General features: G+C 36.2%; 1 protein-coding gene across 2 annotated transcripts in view; it reads left to right on the top strand.

The window, feature by feature from the left end:
- BNC2 (basonuclin zinc finger protein 2) overlaps positions 1–17958 on the top strand; it is a 323583-nt gene that overhangs the window by 201413 nt on the left and 104212 nt on the right. For both annotated transcript variants that reach the window (XM_069002032.1, XM_069002031.1), the window contains exon 3: positions 9965–10067. In XM_069002032.1, coding sequence (XP_068858133.1) covers positions 9965–10067 — 103 coding nt within the window. The remainder of the gene's footprint in view (positions 1–9964; positions 10068–17958) is intronic.

Genomic DNA, 17958 nt, shown 5'->3' with positions numbered 1-17958 from the left:
TGTGTCTCTCTGGTTTTATTATATATATATGAATTTTTTTTTTCATGTTCCATTCTGGCCAAAGAGACACATATTTCACACTTACTGGAATTCTTCTCTCTTTTACATAAGGTGAAGGAATAGAATATACTTTAGTGAATGTTCATGAAAAAAAATACATTTCTTTGTTTTCAGGAAGTACCAAAGAGGCAAAATTTAAAAGTTACATTAATAAAAGAAATGCATATTTAAATAATTAATTACTTCATCTAATGAGGAGAAAAATTTTCTCTTATTAGTCTGGCTTTTTGGGGGTGAGGCAAAAAAAAGATTGGGTGGTTTTCTTGCTCTTATTTGCCTAAAGTATCAGTTTTGTGGCTGACAGGGTTGGTCACTGAAGGAATAGTACAGGATTGAGTATTTTATTAATGTAAATAAGAAGTTATTGCTTTAGGGTATAACTTAAGAAGAGGGCACATAGTATGGAGTGTTGACCTTGATGAGACAGAAGACATTATTTTCTTTTTAGAATTCTTTTCAAAACAATGAAATCTTTCATTATAATTCTTTTATGTAACTTTTGTAGAACTCATATTTATCTTCAGTGGCTAAGATGCAGCACAGTGCAGTGAAAATCCACATAATTGTTTTTTCCAAATTGAAAAACCATAATTTAGAATCCAGAAAGCAATAATGTCTGAGAAGGAAAGAAAATCCTGAAAGGCAAAACTTCCTGAAGAGCAGATTAGACAATAAACAATGCGTATTTGATACTCTTTAAGAAGAATCCTGAATAAATTGACAGAAAGAAATAGGCCATGGGCCATGAAATATTCCATGGGCCATGCTGCATTTTACTTTGTTTAAATCAGATGTTGCTTATTCTTTCAACTTATGGAAGAAAAAGGTGGAAAATAAAAAAATCTAACTGATTTTGCTAACATAATTTTGAGTGGATATTTACATTTTTCTTATAAAGTTCCCTATTTATTTGTTAGAAGTGATATTTTTGCATACTTACATCTTTTCTCTTGTAGTTTTTACTGGGCAGACTATAACTGAAGTTGATCAAAACTAGTCTAGAGGTTATAAATTATTTATATGATCACCTTTAAGACATTTAATGATCTCATCATCTGATGGATTTGTGGAGAAACAATAGATGATGAACAGATATTAGGCTTAACAGATTTGTTATTTCATTTAATAGATTTAAGTAACTTTTTTTTAACCACTTATAATCTACTGAAAAAAATCCCTTTTTGTCGATTACTGATCCAATAGTCCACATAATGTAAAAAAAATGTTGACAATTTCATTCCATGTTCCTGTTACATCCACAGGTTCTATGTCTTTTTTAAGATACTAGAGGGAAAATAAACTTTTGGAGCATATTTAGTTTTAATTTTTACATCACAAGTTTTGAATTATTGGTTTGCATACTTTCTTCTGAAACATCTGCTATAAGGTAGTAGAAGTCTATTGCAAATAGCAAGGCTCATACCAATGAGGAATCTCAGTATACTCTCTCCAATGTGGTTGCCAGCAAGATGCACTTGTTTTCCAGAGAAATATCACCTGGACTTTTCATAGAGTCATGGGCTCAAGGAGTGGTTAGGGGTAGAAGGAATTTTTAAAGATTGTCTAGTCTAACCCTCTGCCATGGTCGGGTACATCTTCAACTAGATCAGGTATCTCAGAGCCCTCTCCTGCCTAACTTTGAATGTTCCCAGGGATGAGGCATCCACCACATTTCTGGGCAACCTGTTCCAGTGTTTCACCACTCTCCTCAAAAAAATTTCTTCCTTATATTTAGTGTAAACCTCCCCTCTTTCATTTTAAAGCTATTATTCCTTGTCCTATCACTACATGTCCTGTAAAAAGTCCCTCTTTAGCCTTCTTCCAAGCCCCTTTAGGTACTGGAAAGCTGTTATAAATACTCACTGGAGCTTTCTCTTCCACTGGCTGAACTATGCCAATTCTGTCAGTCTTTCCTCATAGTAGAGGTATTCCAGCCCTCTGATCATCTTTGTGGTCCTTATTTGGGACTTGCTCCAACAGATCCATGTCCTTCCTTTGCTGAGGACTCCAGAGACAGATGCAGAACTCCAGGGGGGGTCTCACCAGGGCAGAGTAAATCATAGGTCCAGGACAGGCCAGTAAAACCAGTGGAAGCGACTTGCCTCCTGTGCTCTCTAAAGAACAGAGTGAATTGTGGTTACTTGGCATGACTGCCTAGGTGTAGCTTGCAGTTTTATTCTCTAGAACAGTCATTGTTAGGGAAGGGCACTTCTTGCAGGTGCATCCATTCGTGTTGGACACCTATCTGACACTGGCCTCTGCCTTGGCAATATATATGTGGCTGAACTCCAGTGACAGTGTTGTTTTCATAGCACAGATCTGGTTTTCATCTGTAAGAATAAATATCTGTATTTGCTAATAGGCTCTTGGGTACAGAGAATCTCATTCTTAAATCAACTATGTTTTATCTTCAAAATTTAAGCAAAGAAGCACTTGTCAGTCTTAATTTTTTCAGTGCAAATAATTTTGATGCCTGAGACCCTCCAGCTAGTTTTACATGCTATAGAAACATAGAGTGATATTGTACCTGCAGTCTTTGTAGAGTATCCTGTAGGTAGCCCTGTGAGCTGAGCATATAGAAGCAGCCTGAAAGTTCTACAGAAACTTCCTGAAAAATGAAATATATATTCTGCATTATATTTCACTAGAAAAGTCCAGGTAACATTCCTTGACACAGGTTTCTACTTTTGGTAGTGTCTGGGGTAGAACTGAAGAGCAACTCCTAAATTAATGTGAGACTACAAATGGTTTTTTTTTCTTTCTCTTCTTATTCCCCATTCACTTAGCAGCTCTTTCTCAAGAAAACTAGAAAACAGTTTTCTAAGACTGTTTAAAGACTAGGTTTTCCTTACTCCAGGAAAAGCTGTTTTATCCTATTAACAGCTTTCTCTCTTGCTAGCATCCTTCCCTTCATATTATATTAGTAACTGTTTTCTTGAATGCCACAGAGAAATATAACAATATTATTACCTTTCAAATTGCATTTACTGAAAATAAATACAAGTAAGAAATTATACTAATATAATGTGATGTGAAACTGCTAATAAAATACTGAAATGCAGTGAATAACTCAGAAGATATTTGAGTATCTCTAAATGGGAGAGTGACCAAAAATATCATAGCATTACATGGATGTTTCAGACCATTCAAATGCAAAGTAGATGTCCCCTTACTGTTTTTTGTTTTGGGCAAAGCATTATTAGGCTCTCAGTATTGAAGTTAGTAATGGTCATTTATCAATTAAAATTATTTTCTCTAGGTGATTCCTATGTATAAAGTCATTCATTTGCCAGTGGTAAATCAAAGTAAATTTGCATCATTAAAAAAAATCTGTTAACATTTTTGTGCCAACAGAAGAAATAATAATGCTGAATGTTTCTGCCTTACATTTTCGCTCATACCTCACCATGTTGTGTGAGCAGTTGTTTAGCCTTATCTCTGAAAATGGTGTATATTAGCATTACTCATTTTTTTCGGATTGGGCAGTTATAGATTGAGTGGTTAAGTAAATGAATCTATGGAAGGGACAGACCGAGGATCAGTATCAAGGCATTCCCTCTCTGCCAGTCCAGTGTTCCAGCTGCAGAATTACCCATCTAAACATTTTTGTACCAGAATGATGTGATAGAGGTATATGGCCCCCCTGAAGAGACAGAAACGTGTCTGCTTCATTCTGAAGAAAGTGCAACAAGCACTTCCACCTCAATTTTCCTTTTCTCTTAGGAGTTAAAATATACGTGAGAAGGGGCATAATGAATCCCTTGTTTTATTTTGCTTCTGGGTTTTTTGCTTTACCTACTAAGATGTCTTTATCTCAACCCACAAATTTCATCACTTTTACTTTCCTCTTCCCCATCCCACTGTGAGGGAAGTGAGCAAACAGCTGTGTGGGGCTTAAGTGTTGGCTAGGTTTAAACCAAAACAGTTTCCTATAATACCAGTCTCATCACAGGAAGGTGACATTGTGCATTTCCTAAATGTCAGTGTACAAATGATCCTCCTTTTGGTGTCAATTTGAAAATAAACTGTATTCTACTCCTGATTTGCCAGTATTAAAAATAGTGTGAATTCACTTTTAAAAAAGTACTTAATTGGCAGGAAAAAAATATTTGTTTGGATTCATGACATAGTAAAGAAACGAAGTGACATTCTTAAAGAGCTTTTTAGAGAGCTCTATATGTGCTCTAAAAAAGAAAGAAAAACTCAGAACCTAGAACTGTAGTATGGTACAGTCCTGTGGTCAGCAATAATGTCAGATAGACAGATCTTATCTTCTTTGCATTATAACAAAGAAACAGAATCAAAAATTAATGGCAGAGGAGATTTTCTGTTAAAAAAGTGTTGAAACACTTGCAGAACTTATCTGTTGTCTTCTGCTTCATAATTTATTCTGTCGTGGGTCAACATACAGCAAAACGAGAGGGGATCTCTGTGTTTCTCATTAGTCTTTGATGAGTCTAAGTTTGATTATTATGGTGTGCCATCATGTCTCAAGATCATGTGCTGTATGGCTTCAAATTGTTCTCCTAATGAGAGTGTTACTTACTTTCAATAAAATATTAGTTTAAAATTATGTAATTTTCATTTGCAATACAGAGTAAAACTGACAATGGATAGAAAATGTTAATTTAATATGTTGTATTTCGATTACTCTTAAAGTTGAGACATGAGCTGCAAAAAGTGCTTTTTGCTTTTCCAACATTTCTTATAACTTCATGCAAATATTCCGTTCATTGGCATACAACACCTGAACTGTTATTGACTTTAAAATCATAAATGAGATTTATTCTGTTAATTAAATATGGCAAGTTCTTGCCTATATTACAAAAATACATAGAACTTGTGAATTGCCATTATACAAAATCTAAATTTCAAGTATACATATGGGTATTTGTGTGTGTTTAAACCCACGGCATCTTTGCTAGCTAACACCTTTGTGTAGAGTGCATACTCTCTTAGTCTTATTGATTTTAATGCAGCTGTGAAGAACTGCACTTATGCACCAGTTTCCTGGTTTGCAGTCCCACTAAAAAGATTTCACGTGACCCAATTTTCCTCAAGCCTCATGCTTCTGCGACTGGTAACAGTGGATTTAGATTGTGTGTGCTCTGTGGGATAAATGTATGGGAGACGCATCAGAAAGGTAGATGGAACATCAATGCAGAGGGGGAGTACAGTTGACTCCGTTATGTATTCGGGTGCACGGTGATATATTATAGATCTGGAAAGGAGACATTTTTAAAGACCGTTTTGCACTTGAGAAAGGTGAGGCAAGGACATTAAGAATAAGACTCTGATAACACTGCCACCGCATGAAAAGTTGTGGCTGAGACTTCAGTAAGATGCTGTTCAACCTCATAGAACTCTTAAAGCCTCATCATTAGTTACATTATGAAGTTTTGTTACAAAACTTATCTGTCTCTCCGGAATGTTGCATCATTGAAAACTGCCTCCATCTTCTGTGATCACTTCTAAGTACGCCAGAGGAGGAGTCATATCTCTTATTTACATGTTCTCCTTCTTCTCCCACAATGTGATCCCTTTCATGGTAGGTTATTGACTCTCATCTCTTGGAAGCTCTGCAGAATAGCCAGAAAGATTGATTTTTCCATTACTGCTCTAGGCTATTTCTAGTAACATGTGAATAATGTTTACTTTTTAGACATAATCAAATCACCCAAACAATATTAAATTAATATCCTTGGTCTGGGAGAAACCCACAGAAGTCAGGTCTAACATGTTTTAATAGCCATACAAACTTATGCATAGGTGTACTAGACATCATGCTTTAATATTAGGTAAAGTTCCTTTCTTTTTGCATTATGCTTTGCAGGAAGACGATCTCAAAGAGAGCTGCAGCATATTTCTCAATTCCAATTTTAAAATTTTTGGATTTAAGGAATCAGTAGTATAAACTATTTTAAATTATTCTGCTGAAGTCCAGTCCATTTCCAGCATAGGTCCTCAAGGGTCATTGTGATTTTGATAGAAATACAAGAAGCATTATGTTAGGAACTCAGTGAAAGTGATGAATAAAAATGTCTGAGAATTCCTGTTAACTGCAGGCCATTGACATGGTAAAATATAAGAGCATGCATTTTTCGAGGAGGTGTATTTAGGAAACCGTGTTTTGTTGTGTACTTAAGGTCTTAACCTGCAAGTTGTCTTCTAAATACTTGGTTGCTTATCAGCTAATATGGGGGACGCTGTGTCTGCTGATTTTAATATTCGTTTCACTATTCATTGGTTTCTTTTCCTTCTGTTTCCTTCTGCCTTTCTTGGGGAAGTTTCTGAGGAAAATCTCAGTCAGGGAAAATTTCAGTTTCTTTCCTTAGAAAATAGTGTAGTATGCAAAATCCCATTACATAAACTTTTTATCAAAATCTTGGGAAGGCAGAATTACAGTGTGTGACTTCTGGAATGCCTAACAAAACTCTTTCAGAAGCACTTTCTGTCAAAATTCTGACATTGGCATACCCTTGGATTTTTATACCTACACTTTAACGGGTTGGAACAATGTTTGCCATATTTAGCTGCTACATCCAGGATGTTTTTATTATCCCCACTTCCCACCCCACCCCTTTAAAATTAAGCAGTACCAGACGTCCAACCACAGTTACACCAACGCACTCTGGTACCTACAAGAGCACCAGCTACTGTACCTTAAAATGCTGCTGCTGGCAAATGGAGGTCCTCATTAAAACTTTGGGTTCTAAAGTTAATCTATGCCACATTCATCTTCACCTACCCTTCTGGCATTGCTGAGCCTGTTGCAAAAGCTGTCAGTGACTTGTATTCCCAAGTTAAATAGTATTGAAAAACAGTCGAAAAATACTGTTTGTGATTGTGATATCTTTGCAAGGCACAGTAAATTTGCTGGATGCATTGTGAAGGTCTTCAAGGACACTACCTTCTTTCATGTTGATGAATCTTAGTGTTCAGACCCTATGTGTAGGATCACACACTGTTTTCACCATCTTGAATAATCTCGTCACTGAGTTACATTGGCTTCATGTTGGGTATTGTAGGGATCTCAGGTAATTGCAATAATTCTGAATTAATTGAGGAAAGTGCAAAATTAATCTTTGAAATAAAGATAAAATTCTTTGTGAGATTTTCAATAGCCTCTACTACTATAGAATGCCTACAAATTTATGTTGCATCTGCCCTGGCAACAAGTTGTCATTGTGTCTAGTTATTGTTTAGGGAAATAACAGCAAAATAATTTGCCCAAGATCGTACCAGAACATGAATTAGAATGAGTATTTCCAGTCCTAAATGAGCATCTTGCAGCTTGAGGGGTAGCCCTCATCATTCAGAAGTATGCATGGGATTCTCTGTGGTGGAATGGGAAACTACTGAAACCAAATTACAACCTGTCATCAACGTACACCCTTGGCAGAAAACGCAGCCAAGTAAGTGCAGGCTGAATGTTTTGGCCATGCTAATTATCTTTTGATTTTCTCATGCCAATCCCTATTACTTTACAAAAATGCATGTCTTTATTTGAAGACTTTCCAGATTTATTTATTGGAAGAAAAAGCTGATATTTTCATGTTTCTGAAAAATTTGAGTGAATTTTTTGGACAATATGTCTAAAAGATAGAAATCATGTTAATTAATTGGTTCAACACTTTGCATCATCAATACTCTCTTTAACTCAGGGAAGAGGAAAAGAAACATGTCACATCTAAACTTTTCCCCCCAGTTTATAATCTATAGTGGGTAAATGGGTAATTTTTGAATATGTGTAATAAAACTTACTCTTAGGCTGAAACATCGTATTTCAGGTTCAAGCTGAATCAAATTTTTACAGGCAACCTGTTGACCTCTAGGCCAAAAGTAGATAGGGTTGTAATGGAAATGCTGATGAGCCTTAATAAAGCAGCTCTTCCAAGTGTCAGAGTTTCATCTAGTACATGTACTGCACTATATTATACCTCTTACATGTACTGTAAGTGACACATGAAAAAATCAAAATAATGTCAAATACAACAAATGTATGTCACATTGGTGCAGACACCTGAAAAAGGTGGTGAATGTGAGAAGATCTTCTATGGTAAAATAAGAATACGATTTTGTAAGACCTCCTTCTTGCAGTACAATTAATTACTTAGTTCATTAATTAATGAACATATTAGCAAAAGAACACCATTACTGACCAGTGTAGTCCTGATATATTACCAAGTCAATAAACTATTGAACATGAAACAGGACCTTCCAGGAGATTTTTTTTCTCATAACCCACAAACACATATATTATTCTCGCATGGTCAGCACTTCTTTGGTACCCTTATATTTCATATTACTAATTCTTTTAATCACGCATCCATAGAGCAGTGTTTTATAACACTGGCTAATGAGTAGTTGGACAGGTGACATTGGGACTGAGGCCCTGAAGTGTCAGGCATAATAGAGCAGGATTTTTTTTCCCCACTAGATTTTTGATTGTAAAAGGTTGTAAAGGGGCAGATAAGATAAGAGGAATAAAAGACACTTGTAACAGAAATTTGTCAGAGAAATATGTATATTAAATGTATCCATGAACTATAAATGTCTTTACATTTCTGTCTGATGTAGATAAATAAGTAAAGGGATCAACCATTTAAATAATTCTGAGGCTTTTACACTGTCAGCAGCCAAGGACCTTAGCCGGGCCTAGCTAATGCTGAATGTAATTTTTTTTAAGTCACTACAGTTAAGATAATTATTTTTGTTATGGAAAGTATGTGTGAGTGTGTGTATTAATTCTTGGGAAAAGGCAAGAGTCTTCATAATTCTTCAGTATCTCTGAAGAAGCAATGCGTACCAAGCACCCTTCCCCCACCTTAGCCCCCCAAGTAATCATTGATTGCATCTAAATCTATAGAGATATCTTTTCCTGGCAGCTCTGGTAGTTACAGTAGATTGTTAATCTGTGAATGATCACAATAAGCCTCTCTGTCTGAGAAATCTCCATGCAAATTACATCTAAATGCATGCCATAAATTTATTAGTAGCAGTTTGAAGTGCACAGGTCATCTTCTACACTATTTAAAAACATATGTCTGTTACATTAGAAAGAGTCTCATTCAATTTATATTCACTTTTCTGTGGATGTAGCTAGCCCTTGTCAGAGTAAACCTGTGTAATTTTTGAAATAATTTTAAAAGCAAGATGAGAAAGTGTATTATTAAGGAAGGTGTATTATTTAGCAAATTTGAGATCTCTGCATGGGATTGGAGTTTTAGCATTGCTACTTTGAAACAGAAAAATACATGTTTAACAGATGAGTGAGTGTTAAGAGGTTAAAGGGTATGCCTAGATATTGGAGAAAGTGATAGATGTAAAGGCAAACTACAGCACGTTTTATGAACCAGTCCTATTCTTGTACCTTGATCATTTTATTCTGTTTTGGGAACATATCAAATCCATTACTTCTTTCTGCAGTGGAGTTATGTCTTAGGTGAACCCCAAAAAGGAAATTCAAAAAAACCCTTTGAATTCCATGGGGGAAGGGGAAATATATCTGTAGTTTTCCTTTCCATATATTTTTGTTTCTTGATTTGAAACTGGTATGCTCCAATGGTAAGACATCACTAGTAACTTCTTTTCTTCATGATGTTGATATAAAACCAGGACGTTTATGGAACTCCTACAGCATCCTCATCCAAACAACTTTTTTTTTTCCTAAAGAAAATAGAGCAAATCTTTTAAAGATTTTAGGAATATATTCCTCTCCATGGGACATACTGACATATTCTTGGTGTTGAAAGACAATTAATTTCTACTTTAAAAAGGAGCATGGCTTTGAATGTTGGGAGGCTGGGTTTTGCTATACAGTTCATACCATTCTAACCATCACAACAAATTTGTACAAGCAGGAAGAAATACATTAACATGTGTTTTCTGTTTCTTTTTCCAGGCCATCCGCTGTACACTGGTAAATTGCACATGTGAATGTTTTCAGCCAGGGAAGATTAACCTGAGAACCTGTGATCAGTGTAAACATGGCTGGGTGGCACATGGTAAGAAATATCTGTTCCGGGCTTGTTTTTTCAATTCCGTCCATCTTTACCAGTATCTTTAAATAGTAATAACTGGACTGAATACAGACAATAGTGGTACCTCTTTGTCTACACATGCATGTGTGCACAATCTGGGTTTGTGCATGCGTATGCATGCACATGGGTTTTTTACAGTGATTTGTAGGATGAAAAAGTAAGAGTCTGTTATTCTGGTGATAGCTTCAAGTGCCACAGGAGTTCAACAGCTTGTGTACAGCTCAAAAGAACATTGTAGTGTTCAGAAAATAATGTAGTTCTAGTAGGGCTTAACAGAAAGGCAAAAAGCTTACAGTATGGTTGCACAGCAGAGTTTGTATTGCAAAAAAGCATCAGCCAATAAGTCATGGGGCCTAATGGAAATACAAATTTACCACTGTCAAACTTTCAGATCTCACATGTTGGGATAAGATCACTATGTGTGCCGAAGATATTGCTACTGGAGTTTTCTTCTAATAATCTATGCTATTGGCACCTAAGCAAGCACTGTCCTCATTCCCCACTTCTGCCAGATGTTCAGGGGCTTATATTCTGTGAATTTTATTTTGATGAGACTTTGGGTGAAAGGTTATTACTTTCCTCCTAAGATATACTTGATCTCTATTTATTTAGTTCATGTCTGTGTGGTTTTGTGCTTGAATGTGCTGACATATGACAAGTGTGAATGCTCAAAAAATTCAACAGAGATTGACAGAGAAGTTTTTAAAGCATTCACATATATGGAAAGGAAAGCAAGTATTCAGGTACCATGAAGTCCATGCCTCCAGGCTGCCTGGAAATGCCCTAACACCACCCATCTGGTAGCTGGTTGCAGGTTTGTTATATACTAGATTATCTAGGGACATATTTTATCTTTGTTACTCTTATTTCCCAGATTTTCAGTCACAGAATAACCAGATTCACATTTCTTGGAAGAATCACTAAACCTCCCAAAATTTGTATGGTTCAGGCATTCTTCAGATTTTTTGTAGAATCAGCATCTGAGGTTTTGCTGATCCAAAGATAGGGAAGCACTGTCTAGCTATTTTCCAGGGTGTCCTCCTGATGAACAATAGAAACTGAGAGCCTAGCACTGAGATTCTGGCACATGGACATCCTGAATTTTCTTTTTAATGAGTACATTTTGGAAAAGTATAATCACATTTTTCTCCCTGTGAAGTGATTCTTCTCTGTGAAGTGATTGAATTCAAAATCAGAAAATATGACGGTGATCTGAGATTACCACAGTTTCTATAATAGAAGTGTCCCTGTTTTACAAATCTAGAAAGTTGAAAGGGGAATGTGATGATTAGGGATACACCACCTGCTCCCATACCTGAGTGCTTAACATTCCAAATAGAAAACTGAATACAGCTATATATTATTAGGAAGTGTTTGTTTTGCTACTGTGCCACGTGAATAATGCTCTGATTTTTTTTTTTAGTGCACTTTGTGTACATTCATCTGGAGTATTTACATTTTATGGCAGAGTGAAACAAGCCAGATATATGTTTTGCATCGTCTTATAAATTACTTTCTGGACACTATGATGTATCTTCTTCAATTCTTGATCTTAGCTGTTTTTGAGGATTTTGAGGGCAGCTTTCGGAAGAGAGATCAATTCACTGCAACGTAGCACTTGGATTTCAAAATTACTAAAATCAGGTTGCAGTTAAGAAGTCCTTTGCTTTAAAACTGTTAGCTCAGTACTTTCCGAAGTTTTCCTTGAATGCAAATAGTATTTCCTGCTGCTTTAATTAAAGAGTTTCCTCATGATTTTTATTAATGAATTTCAACTCGGCTCCTTGAAACATGATGTAGTGCTTTACATGATGTAATTACCAAAGAATAGGTGTTTCCAACAGCAAGTGCTGTGCTTATTCAGTTCTGATAACCTAGAATCATAATTAACGGAATAGATCAAAAAATAGCTTAGAATTGCAGTCTTCTCATGCTGTACTTGACTAATCTGTGTGGAGTTAATTCATTTTAATAGCTGCCATTTAAAATGTTGTAAAAGCCACCACTGCACTATTGCACTTAGCAACTGCTGGCCTGTTTTCTTTTCTCTTGCTTCCATTGTCTTTCTCGTGATTTCTGTCGCTCATCTAAAATAAGCTGCACACCTCTTGAAAGAAAAGGTTTGCTACAAGTTCAGATGCACCCGTCTGGAGTTGCCAAAGGCAGGATTGCAATTATATGAACAGATACATTAGAAAGTACTTTTGTGGCCAGATAAATGTTTCTGTTGACAAAAGTTTGCCTTGTCGACCCCTGTACTACACTGGCAATCCTACCATCAGTGTTTCTATGGCCAAAGCCAAAAGTTGCACAGAGCATAGCAGCATTATCAAGTACTGCTGTGCATCATGGAGAATGGGTGCTAGGATGAATCTGAGTATTTTAAGGGATTTGGATGACTAGACTGTTTTCACTTGTTTTCAGCTGAAGCCTGGCTTTCATATTGTCAGGTTGGGTGGGAATTTATTTTCCAAATTAAAAATTAAATGGTTTAAATTGGATAAGCCATTTCTTAGACTTTAAGCAGTCAAACAGATAAAGTCTGTCTTTACTTCTTTCTTTTTTAATGGTAAAGATACTTTGTATAGTCCATATGGAAAATAAAATCTCATTAAAATCTTAATAGTCAATTTTTAAAGGAGAATTTATTTTAACCCAGGCAATTGGTATTTTGTGGATTTTAAATAATATGGTACTTAGATGACTACAAAAAATAAGACTTTCTTGAGTGCTTGGTTTGTTCTCCTGCTATTTTTGTAGTGTTAGAAGAAGCATACTGTGCTGTGAAGATAGTCATGATATATTACTCTCTTTAGCACAAAAATCACTTAAAATTTATTGTAAATAATGAAAAATCCCCACTCTACTTGCCATGCACTTCATCTAGCAAAAGTATCTTAGCCTGTGAGGAAAGGAATTAAGAAAATCTGCAATAAATGGATGGTGATTTCATTGACTTTGCATTTTTTCTTTTGTGATTTTCATTGCTGTCAGAATAACAACTACCATATTCTAGCAGAAACTCTTATTATACCTCATCCAACAGATCAAAAGACCCAATATAATATCAATCAAGTACAGTCTTACCTTCTCTCATAACTGTTTTGCTCGAAAAAAATGTGCCAAGGTGGCATAAGTTATAGTGGACTAAAGCTATTATTTCTGACATTTATTCTACTTATTTTAGTGTCAATATCCCCATAAAAAGAACAAATACAAAAACAAACACAAAAACAAAACAAAAACACAAAGAAACAAACAAAAATCCCCCAAAACAACGACCTCCACTAGAAAATAGAGAATGTCATAAAGTCAGATGCATAACATGACTGTGACTTCTTCATTTAGAATAGTTGACTTTTCTGAATTTCTACATGGTAGGTCATGAAATTTTCAGGTAAAAGAAACATGAAATGAAAACAAAGGAAAGGAAGGATAGATGGAAATAAATAAAAATAAAGAAAAGAAACAGAAGAAGGCTGTGGAAATTTTAGAATTGACATGTCTCTCTCACCCTGAAGTTTTTGAAAGGACTTGATCTAGGAAGAAGGTTTAGAATTAAATGTGAGCTGCATGGGAATGAGACGAGAGTGAAACCTGTGTTGAAATAAAATTTGTCTGAGTTCCTATATTTGTCTCACTCCAAAGATGTTAAGTGAAAGAAATCCGGGTTTGCAAAGTCAAAGATAATCCCTAACGAAATAAAACAAAATGAAAACATGTCACTGATCTTAGAGTCTCTCTAAACCTGGCAGAATTGCCATGTTGTTCTTGACTTAAAAATGGAGATTTTTAAGCAGAGAGTAAATATTAAAAAAGAAAAAAAAGAAAAAAAAAAAAGAAGAGAGAAATGTAATTATAGTTGACTAGTAAAATAATGGGGTTAATTCTTTATTGTCTGATAGGATATAAAAAATTATCACAATTTATCATATCAAACATGGTTCTTTCCTTCCATTCAATTTATTTAATTATTTGAAATGCTTTAAAATTACTTGAGAAAATAATTTTTCTTTTTTAAGTTATTTGTAGATTTTTAGCAAAGTAATTCTCTGCAGCTCATTGATAATGAAAGCTAGCTTTTTACAACTTTTAAAGTAAAACTGGTTTAGATGTAGTCTGGCTTTTCTTGTCTTTCACTGACAAGATCATTTTAATCCATCTGTTATAACTTTCTTTTGGCCCTGAAGGCGGAGGCATATTTTTCATTACTCAGTTGCTTCCAGGAACCTTACAAGATTAACCTTCATTACTGGTAAACACTTTTTTAAGTGCCCCCCTTCTGCCTGAGCCATTCCTTTATGCTTCCCTTCAGCAGGATTTCCCAAAGCAGCCAATGCAGCAGAGAAAATGCACTGTTATCTTGTGGGCACTCTGACCCAGTATCTGGTTTTAAAGCCTGCCACATTGGTAGGAATGATGTGTTTGCTTTGGGTTACTCTGATATCACCCTTAGTGCAAGTCAAGCTGAGGTGAAACCAAATCCAGATATTAGGGCATCCAAGACAAATAATATTGTTTCAAAGGTTTATGAGACAGAAGTGACAGAAAAGAAATAAATCTTAGATGCCCCAAGAACTAATAAGAAGCCTTCCTTTTTCATCCTTGTATTTAGCTGATACTTATATAACCATATGGTCATGAGTTTAATCCTCATGCAAATTTGATGCCCTCAGGTGTCAAGTAATGTTTTCCTGAGGGGTAAATCACAGGCTCTACCTTACATGTGTTCACACCTGTACCTCCTTGGATTTTCCTGGGAATCTGTTCAGTTTAAAATACTTTTTTCTCTTATTCCTAACCACCCCCAGGACAGCTTAACTCTGTTGGGAAGAAGCTAGACCTTTCCGCTTCTCCCCAACTTTATTAGCTTACATTCCTGGGTTTGAATAAGCCAATGTCCTTTGGACATGGTCAGGTGAGATTATAGCTGACCAGACGTTAATCATTCAGCTAAGGTCTGATCAAGTGTCTGGTAACCCCTAAACAGGCTTCAGACCAATTCTGAAGCACAGTGCCTGTTTCTGCTAGGTTGGCCTATATTCACGACTAAAAGTGAAATATTTTCTCGTTGTGAATATTTTGTTTTCTGAAAAACTTTTAAATAGTAATCACACTTTATGCTTTCACAGAATTGTCATTAATATCATCAGATACTAAGTGGCAACTCTGAAATATACTTTTTAAAATTATGATTGCCCTTGATTAGCTATAAAATGCCCACAGACATTTAGACTAAAAGTATTTCAAAAGTGCAAGATATTGTTATTTGGATGCCCATCATTATTGAATTTACATTTTACGGAGAAGGCCTAATCTCATTTAGCACACCCAATACCAAGAGATTAAAATTCTAGGAGATGTCTTGAGCAATGATGTCTTATCCTGTCTTCTTAAGGAGAGAATCCAGAAGGAAACAAACAGATTTGCTGTGTGCAAGATGGAACAAACAATGACTTTAAATTAGCACCTGGAATTCTTCTTTCTAGTCAGTGTAGAGGCTTCCTTTTGGAAAGGCAGTCAGTGAAATCCATGATCTTGAGCCCTTTAAATGGTGATAACAAGTTCACTACATGGCATAGCTTCAGATGGGAGCAAAAGAGTGTCTGGTGATCACTGCTTGATTCCCAAACGAGCAGGATAAATCTTGTGAGTCTTGGGAGTTCAAATGACCAACAGATTTGTGGGGAAGCAGTGGTGAACTTCTTTAACATGCATCCACTCCAGGATGTTTAAGTGACATTACCTGCTTACTTGTCTCTTTTAACACCTATGCTGCTGCACATGAATTACTGTGATGTGCTAACCACTTTATCATTTTATTACAGTTTATTACATCATAAATTTTTATATCTTCTTAACGATCCTACAAGAAGCTTAATTGTTTATAGGAACATCCTAATTAACTAGAGTTCACTAGGTTAAGCAGAACACAAATTGAAACAGCTCTAAGTGAAACAAACCCTACTACTTCATTCCACATAGTTTCATAAGGTTAAAATGGGATTTGACTGCAAGAATAAAAAATTCATACTGCTTTCAGATGTTTAAATGATAATACCATGGGTAACTTTACCTCAGCTTTCTGTTTTGCAAATGGGAAATTGAACAGAAAAGCTTTTTTTACCTTCTAGGAGGAATTTCATTTTGAGCTATAGCATTATGAGGACACTTGCCCCAGACTAATTTAGCAGACAATAGTGTTACTCAATTATCTCATTTCCATCTGGATTTCAGAAAGAGAAAAGATGATACAAGAAATGTATAACATGAGTCTCAGAGACTTTTCTAATTGTATTCTAATTGATTACAGTCAATTTTTCCAAAGTATTTTTAACAGAACCTTTGTGAAATGATCAGAGTACGTGGATTAGGATGGGTAAAACTGATGTGTATGAACGGTAGAGCTATTTTTATGAACCGGCCTTCCCAGGGTCTGAACATCTTCAGCAATCAGCAAACTTAGAACAGCAGGTTTTCCTGGAAAAACTGAGGTGGTTTAGCACATGTGGGAGAGCATATCATAGGCTTGAACCAGAGTTACACCCTAAATTGAAACACCACCATTGTCTTGGCTTGCCTTTGTGAAATACGTCTATGACACAGGACTCCATTCAAACAGAATGATATTAGCAGGTGGGCAGTGCCTATGGTATTTGCATTACAGTTTTCAAGGCTGCACAAAAGATGGAATAAGTTGCCTGAGAAGAGGTGGAATTCCCCCCCTTTAAATATCAAAGACAAGTCTTGGCAGAGCCAAAGATAACTAAAGCCCTGCTTTCATTAGAATACTGCACCGGACAATCTGTAGAAATCCCTTCCCACTTAGAATTTCTGTAAAACTGTGAATCACAGTTAATGGAATTGAGGTATATTAGGATTAAGATGGAAATCCTCCAAATCCAGACTACAGTCCAGGACTCCCAAATGTGCTTGTGTCTGACTATGTACCGTATGTCAACCAAATGTTGTTAGGATGATTAAGATACATATTAAAGCCCATCATACCATTATTAAAGGAGAGAATAGTTTTAAGAAGATGTTAATGGCTAATAGGAAGGGGACATTTAGCTTTGGAGACAAGAGACAGGAAAGTTCAAGATGAATGACTAATCAAAGTAATAGAGAATATTTATTTAGTGTCTTCCATTATAGATTGTAGGTTTCAACAATGACATCATTAATCTGTGTGTCAAGGACCAGCAAAAGTGGACCTGTCCAACCAAAATGTCTGAGCCAGCAGTCAAAGGCAATGAGAACACTGTTCATGCCTGGACCAAGAGCACAGTTCCTTGAGGTCATGGCAGACTGAATGAGGTGCTGGTAACTGTGTCCATTAACAATCTCAGGCATAGCAAGGGAATATAGTCAGGTTAAGGGTTCATCCACAGGCTTCAATCAGAAACAAAAGAAGGTGCGGCCAAAAATGGGATTGAAGACCAGGCGGTAACACGGGTCTGAGGGTAATTGGAAGTCAGAACTACAGCCAGACACACCTACAGTGTAGTTAGGAGGGAAGTGAAGGTCCAGGCCTCAGCTTTAGTAGGGGTTTTGGACCCCTAGACTTGGAATCCAGGCTGGTGGGCAGAACTGGAGCATTGAGGACTGTGACACCACGGGCTCCATATGGGATCCATAGCTGCTCTCTGTAGCTGAGGAGACTGCTGATACCAACACACACAAAAGCAGCTGTGTGTTGGAATGCTCAGATGATTAATCTACATATGTTTCTCCATCACTAATCATCAGATTGATCAGACGAAGTCCTCTTTTACATAGGCATCCATGCACACACTGACAGAGAGAACTACAAGGTCCAAAGCCCACAGAAGAGACTGTCTCATCTTCCCTACTT

Source organism: Aphelocoma coerulescens (assembly GCF_041296385.1).
Source record: "Aphelocoma coerulescens isolate FSJ_1873_10779 chromosome Z unlocalized genomic scaffold, UR_Acoe_1.0 ChrZ, whole genome shotgun sequence".
NCBI classification, from domain to species: Eukaryota; Metazoa; Chordata; class Aves; order Passeriformes; family Corvidae; genus Aphelocoma; species Aphelocoma coerulescens.
This window is presented reverse-complemented; position numbering and strand designations above follow the sequence as displayed.